We start from the raw sequence: 15,056 nt of genomic DNA, 5'->3' as shown, positions 1-15,056 counted from the left end.
GTTCAGAAAACACCCCAGTACTCAGATGAGACATACCACTGTTATCTTTTTTGGTGAAAGTGAAGTAAATTATTATGCAGGCTGAGAGGGGTTCCCAAACTTTTTCATATGACTGTATCTACCAGAAAGAAAATGGAAATGGAGTACCAGATAATTGATTTACCAATGCAAGAATGTGCCAGTAACTTTTAAAGCAGTAAAGTAAACAGTTTCTTTCCAAAGTATACTACACTATACAATATTTCACTTTATTGTAAGGTATAAGTAACCATTTTGTATTCTGTTAACAGGATCTCTTTAACTACAGACATTATAGCAGAAAAGATTTATAGTATGTCTTGGCCTGAGAATCCCTATGGCTGTGGCCCAAGGAGGCTATATTTTGAAAGTGTAGGACACTGTTTTTGAGATGATAATTGCTTGGATTGAATAGTATTGTCTCTGCAACTTTTGTCTTGTCAAAACATTTTATGTGCCATTAGACTGGGAATACTTATGCTACAAAATTGTAAAAAATCTCGAATCTTAGCTAAGACAAAAGAAAGCCATGAAACGTACAATTTTTCCGTTTGTTATGAGGATCATTCTTCCACCAAGAGGAGATGTGGGGGGTTCTGCCGTCCATGACAGTGTTACATAGATATGAAATCGAGTGAACACAGTTTATTTTCTGGCAGGCATTGTTCCTTTTAAAATCATTGGCTACTATGTAACCTTCTCTATAAATCTCTCAATGATAGCATGGTGTGTGATGGAATAGCACGGATAACTTAAGAAAATGGTATCCTGGAGCTAAATGTAAAGCTGTGGGGAAAACTAAATGGAAAGATGTTTTTTTCCATTAGAAGCCAGAGTAAAGTTCTTCAGTTTGACTTTTTTTTCTAGGTGGCCATGACAAGAGAGAAGTTCCCTGAAAAGATCCCATTCCGCCTAACACGAATGTTAACCAATGCTATGGAGGTATGTTATTTGGGCCTCTAAAGTGTAAAAAAGTCTAGTATTGATGATTAGTACATCATATATTATATTGTGCTGGGACTTTCTTCCAGGTGACAGGACTTGATGGAAATTACAGAATAACATGCCACACAGTGATGGAGGTATTACGGGAGCATAAAGACAGTGTAATGGCTGTGTTAGAGGCTTTTGTATATGATCCTCTACTGAACTGGAGACTCATGGACAGTGAGTACTATCATATAATATTGACAATTTTGTTGCAGACCCTCATTTAACAATGCAAATAAGAGGTGGCAGCATGTTCTGGGCTTCAAATTATTCTATTGGAATGATTTTATTTTTTATGAAGATAGTTGTTTACAGTTTAAAGAATACTAAAAACAATTGTTATATAATTCTCAAATTATAATCTGTGGCACTAAACGGCTACACATACTGCCTCTCATTCACGTTAAAGGATTAGTTCACCATTAACGTAACTTTTAGTATGCTGCAGACAGTGATATTTGTAAACAATTTGCAATTGGTCTTCAGTTTTTATTGTTTTCATTATTTAGCTTTTTGTTCAGTGGTTCTCCAAATTGGAATTGGCAGCTATCTGGTTGTTGGGGTCTGATTTAGCCTAGCAACCAGGCAGTAGCTTGAATTAGAGACTGGGATATAAATTGTAGGGAGACTGAATAGAAAGATAAGTAATAAAAAAAATAATTAAATTGTAGCCTCACAGAGCAGTCTTTTTTTTTTTTTTCGTTTTTTGGCTGCAGGGATCGGTGACCCCCATTTGAGAGCCAGAAAGAGTCAGAAGAAGATGGCAAATAATTTAGAAACTATAAGGCCATTTATGAACTACTCCTTTAAAGGAGAAACAAACCCTTAATTAAAAAAAAACCTTCCCCCCCAGGGCAAATGCCCCTAACTCTTTACTACCCCTCCGTGCAGATTCTGTCCAGCGGAGTTCACGGGCACCATCTTAAGCCACTTCGGTAATCTTCGGAATGAGACCGGCAATTTTCGTGAGTTTCGGCGCATGCACAGTTGTCACGAAACTGAGACTTTCTCCAACTGCGCATGCGCCACTTCGCCAGTCTCCTTCCGAAGATTACCAAAGAGAAGAACATGGCTGCCGCGACCTCCGCTGGACAGAATCTGCACCGAGGAGTAAGTAAAGAGTTAGGGGCATTTGCCCAGGGGTCAGCTAAACTGGAGGGAGGGGGGGGTCTGTGTAGGGGGTAGTGTTTTTTTTTTTTACTTTAGGGTTTGCTTATCCTTTAAAGGCAGGGGTAGAGGGGGCACTTTGTCATCCTTGAGAAATGTTGCTCCCCGCAGGCAACCCTGCAGTACCTTGAAAAAAATTTCAATTACTTTCTATGTGACACTGGATTGTGGGGGAAGTTGGGGGCACATCATCTCTCTGCACGGTCTTGCTCTTCCTGGTAAAATGACAAGGTTCTCGTGGCAAGTACATGTAGTTCCGAAGCAGAAGTCCACATTTTTAATGGTGATTTGCCATCAGTTCTGCTGTGGTACAAATTTTTTATTTGTTGTCTAAACAAAGCCTTAGAATTAACTTTCCAAAAGCTCATTGTGGCTGTGATTTGACAAAATAAATCGAAAAATCTAAATCTAAAATGCTCAGAAGAGCATTGCAATTCATTCTAGACCTCAGGCTGTATGTCATCTCTCTATCTTTTTATTTTTACAGCCAACATAAAGGGTAACAAGCGCTCCCGTACACGGACAGATTCCTATTCAGCTGGACAGTCTGGAGGTGAGTCCTCCTTCGATGTCTCTTCAATATATTCATAGCCAAAAACTTATAGAAAATTGTAATTTGATTAGGTCAGAATTAGAGCAGATGTAAAGATAGAGTTTGGAAAACTGGGCCTCTATACTTTTGCACCCCCCCCCCAAACGGGTTCCTCTGTAGTTACGCCCCTGTATTGGTACCAGTCACCTGGACCCACAGATGCACCCACAGGACCAACTGACTACCACATAATAGAGTTACCATTGCCTACCCTGTGAGCCTAAAAACAGGTCTTGGTGATGCCATTTAAATAAATTAGGAGCAAGTTTTGTCACACACCCATAGAGTTGGAAATTGATAGGGTGACAGAGGAAGTCTGGCGAAAATGATCAGAAGTGAATGGGTGCAGGCCAAAGGAGCAGAGAACTATGTTACAAATAAAAGAGGTGTATGCAAGGTATGGCAGCATGTTTAGGAGCCTTTTGCTTGTCATGATAACCTGTGTAAACTATGTAAGTCTAGTCTCTAAATACAGTATAAACAATGGAACAGGGAAGGCAAGTCCCTGAAGGCTAAGCTAGCAACAGAACCAGACCCATTTGTAGGATACTGGCTGGTTTAACACACAAAATGAATAGCGCCACCTGAACTCTTACCTACATGCACTTACAGTTTGTTTTAAGTGATGCATGGATAAGGAGTACAATAGACTTTGTACAGTCAGAGAAAAATAATACTGTGTGTGTGATTTGGAATTAATATTTATTAAACAAAATATTACAATTGTTTTCAGAAAAATTAGAAATGTGCCTTCAAATTATTAAATAATTTCTTTAACTTTCTGTTTCTTTCTCTGATTCTCTGATAATGGCTGGAAAAAAATTATGGCAATTCAGATGAACAGTTTGAATTAGGGATGCGCCGAATCCACTATTTTGGATTCGACCGCATACCAATCCGAATCATAATTTGCATATTCAAATTAGGGTTGGAAGGCAAAAACATTTTTTACTTACTTGTTTTGTGGCAAAAAGTCAAGAAATTTCCCTCCCCACCAAATTAGGATTCGGTTCGGCCAGGCAGAAGGATTCAGCCAAATCCGAATCCTGCTGAAAAAGGCCAAACCCGAACTGAATTAGGTGCATCGTTAGTTTGAATTAGAGAATGAAAGCTAACCCAACATTCTTTGCTTCAATGACAGTCCCCCATACAGTGAAGTAATTTGCTAAATTAGATTAAGTTAAAATACCTTTGCCTAGTTGTAAATCACCGTCAGAATTCTTAACTTGAAGTCCTGTTGTGGCCCCATCTTTGTAATATATGGGGGCAATGGTGCCACAATAGGAAACTATGCTTTATTACTGACTGGGGCAGTGTGAGTGTATGTATGGTCGCTGGGTTTCATTTAGAGGTGTTGAACTCAACCGAACTTAACTATGTACAATAGAATGACGTGACATCACCCTAATAATACAGAGAGTTTTCCAGTACAGCAGCTTTGAGAGAGAATGGAAGCTCATTTAGGGGAAACCGTAATTGTTCCGATAAGAGTTAGAATAAATAGTTATACTGAAATATGCTTAATTTTAACCTTTCATTGTCCTTAGAGTATTGCTGATTTTTTAAACATGTCTTGGCAGAGGGTGCTCCTTAGGAACCAAGGCCTGGAAATGTTGCTGTAGACCCAACCCTGTAGTATTTAGGAAGTATTTGAATATTTGAGGAATGAAACTCTGTTTGCTTGCCAATGTATTCATTCATTGTGTTTCATTTGTACTTTTCACAGAAATACTAGAAACTGTAGAACTTGGGGAGACTGCACATAAGAAATCTGGAAGCACAGTTCCAGAGTCCATTCATACCTTCAGTAAGTCAAATTTATTGCTACAATAATATTATTATTATACATTATTATATTATAATAATGTTTTGTGCCTGTCATTGTCCATGTGCTAACATGCTGATTTCCTGTGCCTTGCAGTTGGGGATGGCTTGGTGCAACCTGAGGCTTTAAATAAAAAAGCCATCCAAATTATTAACCGGGTACGGGACAAGCTAACAGGTATGTCTAAGTACTTAACTCAACAACTACTAAAAATGCAATTTCAGATGGGATGCTCATTTTAATGGGATCTTCCGCAATAACTGTTTGTCTTTTTTATTAATGCACAATCACCTAAAATCTAAATCTGAGCAACTTTCCAATATTAAAGTTCAGCAGTTTGTAATTGCAATTAAAAATAGCATGTTAATGCCTTTATCTAGTTCTGACATGGTTCAGATGTCATGGGTCGCTCATACACATGGTATGGCTGCCTTTCTGTTGGTTCGATTATTTATGCAAAGAACATAAATGATCAGAACAGCAGGAAATGAGCTTTACTTCCTCATCTGCCTTTGCACTGGCTGACATAGTGAGTCAGTAGATGAAATTCTTAAATCTACCCAATCCCTGGACCTACCAATATCCATGGTCCATCTGTTGGTAAATTTCTATCACAGCACCCATCATTACCTTGATTTCACAGTCATCCATTGATTAAATTGGGCTTGCGCATGCACAGTAGTGTAAAATCCATAAATGTTATAACCAAGCATAAGGGGCCCATTTACTAATAATCAAGTTACATGGTTTTTCCACAAATCTTGAAAAAATTCATGGCCTTCCTTATTTTTTTTTTTAAAGCTCTGAAAATTAAAAATTAATGCAACCATTAATACAAAACTTGTAAAAGTTGTCAAGGTCCTATAGAAGTCAGTGGTAGCGGCGCTGAACCCATTGGACCGTTTTAAATTGATTCAGACTTTTAGAGGTTGTCGGATTTTTTTCTGTTAGTAATTGTCCAAAAAGTTGAATTTTTAGATAATTGCGAGGTATTCTATTTTTTTAGCGCATCGTTCAGCGTAATTTTCCATTTGTACTTTGTTTATTCAGATCTTTTAATGAATGTCATGACATTCATAGTTTAAGAGAAAGTGAATTAAGTCATGTTTCAAAAACCTCTGAAACCCTTTGATAAATAGCCTCCACTTCTAACAGAGGCATGACTAGCCAGACAAGGTAATATGCTGGTTTATTGCTGCAGCAAAACTTTCCTAGCTGAGGGGCATTTTTTACCTAAATGGTGCCTAATATACAGCTACCCCAGTGAATAGGACATTCCTAACCCTTTAAATTGAAGTAGCTTCTTCCTCTCCCTGGAGTTACACAAGTCTTTGACCGGTATAATGCTTTGAAAGGAACCAGAGAAGCATCAAGGGAAGGGACATGTGACTTTCACCTTCCACACCCCACCCTTGTGCTTCATTTATAATTTACAAATAAAGGAACATTAAGGGATGCAAAGTGTCCTGGATCCAAAACTCCCTTGTGGCTGCCATTAAAGGCACACCTGGCACAAAGGTGCAGAAAGCATCTGCTTCACACTAGTTTATTTCAACTCTTAGCATAGCCAGTGCATTTGATATTTATGTGGGTGCACTTTTGCACCCATTATAACCCAAAATATATCTTTTCACTAGTATTGGTAAATGAGCCCCCATTAATGAACTTGCTAGTTGCTTCCCCAATGCCAAATAAATCATATTTGGCATTAAAAAGATTAAATCTGGTACAGAGAGTTAGTCACTATCGTATCTTTATGCTAAAAAGAGTCAGCACTTAAACTCACATCCTCTCACGGCAAGGTGTTATGTCAGTCGACCCACATATCACAAAAAGCTACTGTTTCTGTTTTCGATAGGCCGTATATTGTAAATCTATTCATATTTGTCTATCCTGGTAATTTTTAAAATAATTCTCTTTACCCTTTTAAGGTCGAGACTTTTCTCATGAAGAAACTCTAGATGTAGCTACACAAGTGGAGCTCTTAATAAAACAAGCCACATCTCATGAGAACCTATGTCAGTGTTATATTGGATGGTAAGTGACAGAAATTTGTTTTCAATATATCCTCTTTAACGGAAGTACAAGCCAAAAGAGCAAACAACAATATAAAAATTCATTTGTAAATAATTAATTTGTAGTTATTGGTTAATTTGGTTGTTTTTATATTTCATATTTATTTTCATAGTTATATTTGTTAAATTTGAATATATACAAACTCAAGTACAAGTAAAAAGAGTAAAGCGCATTATACAAATTAATTAATTTGTAATTAATTAACTTGCAGGTGTCCTTTCTGGTAAACAGGCTTTTGAGTGGCCTTGTGCGGTTTTTGTATATTACATTGATTTGGCGATACTCAGTGAGCTGAACATGAGAAGATTGTTGATTGGTTCTGATTTAAGAATCAACAGAAACAACGTGCGAATGAGTGGTGGGATCTACAATGAATTATATTTTTTAACCCTTTTGAGCAATGATTTCACTTCCTGAGGGTTTTATTTACCACTCTGTCCTACTTCAATCATGCACACAAATTGAAAGCTAATCAAGCAGTTGCTGATCCGGCTGCATTGTATGAAACCTTACAATTTCTCTTGGCTGGAATGTTGTGAGTGGACCATGGATTATGTGTCAAATCAAGAAGAAATAAATTCAGGATAAAAATGTTAGTTTACCTGTGTGGAATTCTGTTTGTGTAATACATAGTGTTCTAGGGTTTGTTTTGTAAATGTTATGTTAGAGCTAAAAGATATTTAACCTTTTAAACCTTTAAAATGAACAATGTTGCTCTGTCATTATAACAGGAAGAATCAATTAATAAAGGGTTCAGAACAAAAGTTATTCAAGTCTTTCAAATAATAAAATGCTTTTTAGGTATTTGTTCGATTGCTGTTAAGTTTTGTAAATTGTTTCCAGAAAATCTAAATTGAAAATGTTTTGAAACAATATTTTTGCTTGCGCCTTTAAATATTGTTTAAAGCAGAGGAGACAGATGTTAAAGGATGTGTTAATCACTGGGGGGTGCCAATTGTTACACAATGCAACACACTATTAGTTACTGGAATACTGGGCTGACCTGTGCTTCATCTACAGAGAAATGTGTCACTTTGTGTAGTTTTTGTAAAGCAGAAGACCCAATAACTATAACATTACCTGTGTGGGTCTCATATATGTGAACTGTGGCTGGTCCACATAATTAGAAAATGTTAATGTGGAACCATGATGTCAAAAGTAGGTATGAAAACAGTGAACTCCGGTGCATCATGGGAAGGAGGATTGAAGCCTATAAATTATTGTGAGTAGCTGTACATGTTTTATTGGTAGTAATGCCGCAACATCATCCCTTTAACCTTCATTTCTACTTGGAAAATGAAGACAAATTGAAAAATTGCTAAGAGAAGGACATTCTGTAACACAAAAAAGTTTAACTCAAAGGTGAATTACCCTTTTGATTATTAATGTTGCTTCAATTTTCATTTCAGGCAGATCAGATTGAGTTCAACTAGTTTATTTGGTGGTAGTGCCAATAATAGCATCCTATTTTTCAAGTTAAATAATATTGGTGGTAAAAAATGATTTGGGGCAGTGGTCCTTTAAATTCTGCATTAGTTGTTAACAATAAAATTCTCTAATAGGATTTAAGTTTTCTGACTATGCAGCAATCTGAGAAGAGCAAAGGAGAATTCCTCCATCATATGTACACTAAAGCATGTATGAATATCGGTGAGAATTAAGTTTTAACTCTGGCTATTAATATCAAATGCACTGGCTATGCTAAGAGTTGATATAACAAAAAAACTGATCCCCATGTTGTTTGCTTCCACTCCAATTTATACAAGAGAAGGCTGATCTATGCCTGGTATTTGATCATGAAAAATGTAAGCTAAGCAAGCACAGCGTATAAACTGGTAATAGGCAAGTACATCTGTAGGGGAAGCTGACACTGCCATTACAATACATATGCCACTACAAAGAAAACCTTACTGTATTAAGAAAAATAAATGTTCTAAACAAACCATATACTGATTTCTGTAGAGAGCCACATTACATTTCCAATTTCTGAAGCTTATTATCTCAATAATTAAATGGGAGAATTTGTTGTTATAAAAATGTATTAAACTGTATTTATTAAACAGTCATTTATCTATGGAATAATTTTATTTTTATCAACCTATTTATTTCAGATGCACCCTACACACAATTATAGCCATATTTCACTTCCTAATTGGCTGAATCCAGCATGAGTCAGCAATTGACATTGTATTATTTGCAAATAGCAGCAGAGTTGTTGGCAGTAGAAAAATGTTATGTAGTTACAGTAATTTGTGTTGGAAAAAAAAAGTCTATCAAGTGGTGTAGGAAGGAAGGGTTTGGGTTCCTAGAGCACTGGGCTGATTTTTCCTTTGGGTACAACCTATACAGTCATGATGCTTTGCACCTCAATGGAAGGGGGTCCACTGTGCAAGGGGAAAGAATGGCAAGAGGTTGGAGGAGTGTTTAAACTAGATAAGAGGTTGGGCTGAGAGAATTTTGGGGAAGCTAGGGTAGTGGGATTAGTAAGGGGTCATGGGGGAGGAGTGAGGGGGCATACAGTTTATCAGCTAAGGAGGTCCCTCTGTTACAAGGAAAACTGGCTAATACTAACTTAAGATGTAATTCTCCATTAAGTAATGCAAAGTTCAAAAGAAAAAGTAGTAACCTCCACTGTATGCTGGCAAATGCACAGAGTTTGTCAGGTAAAATGGGAGACCTAGAATTAATTGCATGCTCTAAAAATTATGATATATTTGGTATTAGTGAGACTTGGTTGGATGAAACATGTGACTGGACTGTGAATATAAATGGTTACACCATTTTTAAGAGGGATTAAAAAGGGTAGAGGAGTGTGTTTGTATGTAAAGCCTGAATTAAAGCCATGCAGTAAAGAAAACATTGCTGGCACTGGTGAGGGTGTAGAATCCCTCTGGGTAGAGATTTTGACTGGGCAAAAGGTTACAAAGAAAATTAACATTGGTGTATGCTATAAACCACCTAGTATAAGTGATGAGTATGAAGCCCAGCTATTTTTACAAATAGAAGCAGCCTCACAACTAGGTCAAGTTATTACTATGGGTGACTTCAATTATCCAGACGACGGGGTAATGGGGTTGCCAAGACTGAAAATGCTAGTAGGTTTGTAAATATGCTGTATGACAACTTTTTTATTCCAGCTTGATCAAGAACCTACTAGGAATAACTCTTTTGGATCTTGTAATAACTAATAAAACTGAACATTTGCGTGGGTGAGCATTTAGGGAATAGTGATCATAACATGGTCTTTGAGATTCTCTAACTAAAACACTAAATTATACAGGCATCTCTGCAACATATTAAATGGGAAATGCTTTTCACAGGGTTAAACACAGAACAAAAATGGGAAGTCTTTAAAATGCTGCTTAATAAATATACATGTCAGTATATTCCCCTTGTAAGCAAGGAACGTTGTTGCAAACTTTTTTGGTTCAATAAAAGTGTTGAGGTGGGTAAAAAAAGGCTTTCAAGTTAGCTGGGACAGGCAAGCTAAAATCGATATGGAAAAGGATATTGTAGCAAGTAGTAAAAAGAATCTAAAATTATTTTTTAATATCAGAGGTGGTCAGCTGGTTGATGAGAACAAAAAAAAAAAAAAAAAAGCTGGGATTCTGAATTCGGATTTTTCGTCTTTCTAAACAAACGAGGAACCAGTTAATGAAGGTTTCCTTCTTAAAGGAGAAGGAATTCCACAACCTCACTGTGAGGAACCACCTACACTGATCAAATGAAAGTTTTGTTCCTCTAGTATAAAGCGGAGGGCTTTTGTTCTTAGATCTTTTCAAAGGGAAGAAAAAAACCCTATGTGTCTATAATGTACTTTAATGTGCCAGTAAAGAGAAATTATGTCTCCAAAAACAACCCTCATTTTAATTCTTACATTCCGTCTCTGCACTGTCTCTGGGTCAGAAATATCTGTCTTGACTGAAAACTATACCCCCGACCTCTGTATGGAAAATATAATCTATATTGCATAAAACAACGCCTATGTAAAAAAAAAAAAAAACCTGCTGCATCTAAATAAACCAATTTAATAAAAATATACCTTTTTAGTAGTATATGCCATTTTAAGTACTAAGGGCTGCCCCCTGAGACTATGCGATTCATGGTGCACACAAACAAACCATGGGCACACATACATGTTAGGATAAAAACTACAGGGGAGATTTTGTGGGCCAGAGCTTATCTAATCTTGCCACACAACACCATGTAACACCACAAGATTTGTATGGCCTTAAGAAATCTGATTCCCCCCCCCCATAGCTAGAATGTAAAGTTGGATTGGATCATGTCAGATGGTGTAGTTTGTTCATGCATCTACATCCGACAGTCAATGTAGTTTAACCCTTTAAGTGCCAGCGGAATTTCACATTTTGGTTACGCGAAATGCCAGCCGTTTTTGAAACATTTTGTGCTCTCTCACTTTAGGGGCATTTTCTGAGGGGAAACCTATAGTTTACCTAGAAAAACTATACATTGTTTTTTTCGGTACAAACTGAGCTTTCTAAATCTGCCTGAGTTTTCATGTATTTCCACCTGTGCAAAAAAATTTATAGTGCTAAATACCAAAAAAAAATGAAAAATTACCATTTTTCATCGTATATCAATTTATACCAGAAAAATATTTCATTTTAGGGATGAAAATCCAACTGATTTGGAAAGCCTTATGTCTCTCGAACGTGCCAATACCAGATATGTATAGTTTTAGGGAGATTTAGGATTTCTGTACAGCAAAAACTCCCGGCAGTATATTACCGAATTTTGAAAGCACTAAGGCAGAAAACGGCATGCTTTAGATTCCAAGGCAAAAAATCCTGAAACCGTAGGTTTACCCCAGAAAACCATACATTTTTGAAAAGTACACATTCTGCCGATTACAAAATGGGTAACTATGTCTCTCTACTCCCAACTACCAAACATAAAAGCTTGTCTGAACATAGCGGTTTTTCAAAAAAAAACTCAAAATTCTGAAAAATCATTTCAAAGGTTTTATTTTGCTGCTCCGCATATCCCAAACTATATTAGGTACCAAGAAAAAGCACCTGAAATATGATTGCCAGGGGTCCACTGAACAGTTTGATACCCATTATGCATAGGTTTACCAAAGTATCTGGCATTTAGAGACACCAATATGAAGTTAGCACATCCAAATTGATCAGGACTTTACTTCAGCTACTGAGAAATCAACACATTGACTGCATTTTTTGTGGGGTAAAAACACAGAAATATATGTTTACCCCCCAAACCCATATATTTTTGGAAAGTACACATTCTACTGAATCTAAAATGGGTACCCATGCCTTTCTGCTCCAAACTACTGAGTCGCAAGGCTTTCCCAAAATTGTCGGTTTTGGTGAAATATCTGAAAATTGCCTCAAACCTTCAACTTCCCAGCACCATATCGCCCATGTATCATTACGTACTAAGAAAAAGCACCCTAAATATGATTGCCAGGGTTCCTCTGAACATTTTGGTGGTCATTGTTCATAAGTTTACCAAAGTATCTGGCATTTAGAGGCCCCAAAATGAAGTTAGCGCATACAAACAGTCCCGTGGGTAACTTCAGTTAATGAAAGATCAACACATTGACTGCATTTTTGTGGGGTAAAAACACAGAAATATATGTTTACCCCCCAAAACCCATATATTTTTGGAAAGTACACATTCTACCGAATCTAAAATGGGTACCCATGCCTTTCTGCTCCAAACTACTGAGTCGCAAGGCTTTCCCAAAGTTGTCGGTTTTGGTGAAATATCTGAAAATTGCCTCAAAGCTTCAACTTCCCAGCACCATATCACCCATGTATCGTTACGCACCAAGAAAAAGCACCCTAAATATGATTGCCAGGGTTCCTCCAAACAATTTGGTGGCCATTGTTCATAGGTTTACCAAAGTATCTGGCATTTAGAGGCCTCAAAATGAAGTTAGCGCATACAAATAGTCCTGTGGGTAACTTCATCTAATGAAAAATCAACACATTGACTGCATTTTTGTGGGGTAAAAACACAGAAATATATGTTTACCCCCCAAACCCATATATTTTTGGAAAGTACACATTCTACTGAATCTAAAATGGGTACCCATGCCTTTCTGCTCCAAACTACTGAGTCGCAAGGCTTTCCCAAAGTTGTCGGTTTTGGTGAAATATCTGAAAATTGCCTCAAAGCTTCAACTTCCCAGCACCATATCACCCATGTGTCATTACGTACTAAGAAAAAGCACCCTAAATATGATTGCCAGGGTTCCTCTGAACATTTTGGTGGCCATTGTTCATAAGTTTACCAAAGTATCTGGCATTTAGAGGCCCCAAAATGAAGTTAGCGCATACAAACAGTCCCGTGGGTAACTTCAGCTAATGAAAAATCAACACATTGACTGCATTTTTGTGGGGTAAAAACACAGAAATATATGTTTACCCCCCAAAACCCATATATTTTTGGAAAGTACACATTCTACAGAATCTAAAATGGGTACCCATGCCTTTCTGCTCCAAACTACTGAGTCGCAAGGCTTTCCCACAATTGTCGGTTTTGGTGAAATATCTGAAAATTGCCTCAAAGCTTCAACTTCTCAGCACCATATCACCCATGTATCGTTATGCACCAAGAAAAAGCACCCTAAATATGATTGCCAGGGTTCCTCCGAACAGTTTGGTGGCCATTGTTCATAGGTTTACCAAAGTATCTGGCATTTAGAGGCCCCAAAATGAAGTTAGCGCATACAAATAGTCCTGTGGGTAACTTCAGCTAATGAAAGATCAACACATTGACTGCATTTTTGTGGGGTAAAAACACAGAAATATATGTTTACCCCCCAAACCCATACATTTTTGGAAAGTACACATTCTACAGAATCTAAAATGGGTACCCATGCCTTATTGCTCCAAACTACCGAGTCGCAAGGCTTTCCCAAAGTTGCCGGTTTTGGTGAAATATCTGAAAATTGCCTCAAAGCTTCAACTTCCCAGCACCATATCACCCATGTGTCATTACGTACTAAGAAAAAGCACCCTAAATATGATTGCCAGGGTTCCTCTGAACATTTTGGTGGCCATTGTTCATAAGTTTACCAAAGTATCTGGCATTTAGAGGCCCCAAAATGAAGTTAGCACATACAAATTCTGCTGTGGGTAACTTCAGCTAATGAAAGATCAACACACAGGAGAAAGCTCTCTGTTTAGTGCTGAATTAAGCATTGAAATTCCTGTTTGAGACAGGATTTTTTGTTATCACTTGGTGTGTGAATGTTTTGTCCACTTGGTGGGTGAAATTTGGGAAGTTTTGAGTTGATTTTCTTTACTAAAAATCGATTTTTCTTTTGACCCTGAAGGTGAGTGATTCCTAGCCCAGTTCCTTTCACTTGCTCTGGGCTACAAACTCACTGTTAGATCCCCTACCCCTCCCCCGCACCTGGGTGTCAGTTTCATTTGCATTTTTCTCTTGTTTCAGCACAAATTGTTTAATTTTTGTACAGATTGAGTGGATATTTTGATTTTGCACTCAGTTCTGTGAGGAGAGAAAGCTAAAGGGAGAAGGATTTAATATAAGTATAAATATAAAATCTTTTCCAGCAGCAGCAGTGCAGCTCCCAGGCACCTGCTCACATTAACCCTCTCCCTGCCACAGCTTCTCAACTTAAAACTTACTTTTTTGTTAATCAATAGTATAAAGCTTTCTTTTTGTGTGGTGTTGTATAAAATAATGGGAGGGAATAAAAAGGAAAGTTATAAAAAAACATCTCTTGGTTCTAAAGCAAAAGGACCTGAAAAACCCAGCTGTAGCTCTGCAAGGAAACACCAGTCAAAGCCCATGTCAAAAAGCCCCATTGCCTCTACTTCTGCTGCTGCAGCCAATGTGACCCCTGCTAAAACATTTGCACACGCGGTAGCTACTGGCAGCAACCCTAGCCAAGTCACTGCTGGGGTAGAGAAGCTTACAAGGAAGCATGGGGTCAGATGCCTAATGTCAAGCACTCATGGCATAGAGGCTTATATAAAGGCTGCAGCTGAAGTGGTGGGCCACTCTGCAGTAGTGGCAGCAAGTAAAATGTATGGGAAAGCCATAATCTTTGCCCGTACTCTAACTGCAGTGCATACTCTGGTACAGAGGGGTATCACTGTGGGAGGGAGTTATGTCCCTGTAGAACCCCTAGAAGGATTGGGCACAAGGGTGGTTTTATCTAATGTGCCCCCCTTCCTGCAAGACCACTTATTGTACCCCCACCTGCAAGCCCTTGGGGAGTTAAAATCAAATATGTCTAGAATTCCCCTGGGATGTAAGGAGAGCAGACTGAGGCACGTCCTTTCCTTTAAAAGGCAGGTGCAACTACTTTTACCTCGGGGGCAAGACACTATTGAGGGGTCTTTCGGGGTTCCATTTGAAGGGGTGCTG

The 15,056-nt window shown here is 37.9% G+C and overlaps 1 protein-coding gene across 6 annotated transcripts in view; it reads left to right on the top strand.

Annotated features, from left to right (window-relative positions):
• LOC108696363 (serine/threonine-protein kinase mTOR) overlaps nucleotides 1-7,472 on the top strand; it is a 122,286-nt gene extending 114,814 nt beyond the window's left edge. For all 6 annotated transcript variants that reach the window (XM_018225661.2, XM_018225660.2, XM_018225659.2 and 3 more), the window contains 7 exons: nucleotides 886-960; nucleotides 1,050-1,185; nucleotides 2,663-2,728; nucleotides 4,494-4,574; nucleotides 4,689-4,769; nucleotides 6,524-6,629; nucleotides 6,880-7,472. In XM_018225661.2, the coding sequence (XP_018081150.1) occupies nucleotides 886-960; nucleotides 1,050-1,185; nucleotides 2,663-2,728; nucleotides 4,494-4,574; nucleotides 4,689-4,769; nucleotides 6,524-6,629; nucleotides 6,880-6,895 (561 nt within the window). In that variant the 3' untranslated portion in view covers nucleotides 6,896-7,472. The remainder of the gene's footprint in view (nucleotides 1-885; nucleotides 961-1,049; nucleotides 1,186-2,662; nucleotides 2,729-4,493; nucleotides 4,575-4,688; nucleotides 4,770-6,523; nucleotides 6,630-6,879) is intronic.
• The last annotated feature ends 7,584 nt before the right edge of the window (nucleotides 7,473-15,056 follow it).

The sequence above is a fragment of the Xenopus laevis genome, chromosome 7L, assembly GCF_017654675.1.
Source record: "Xenopus laevis strain J_2021 chromosome 7L, Xenopus_laevis_v10.1, whole genome shotgun sequence".
Lineage (NCBI taxonomy): Eukaryota > Metazoa > Chordata > Amphibia > Anura > Pipidae > Xenopus > Xenopus laevis.
Note: the sequence above shows the minus strand (reverse complement) of the source record. Positions and strands in the feature narration are given on the sequence as shown.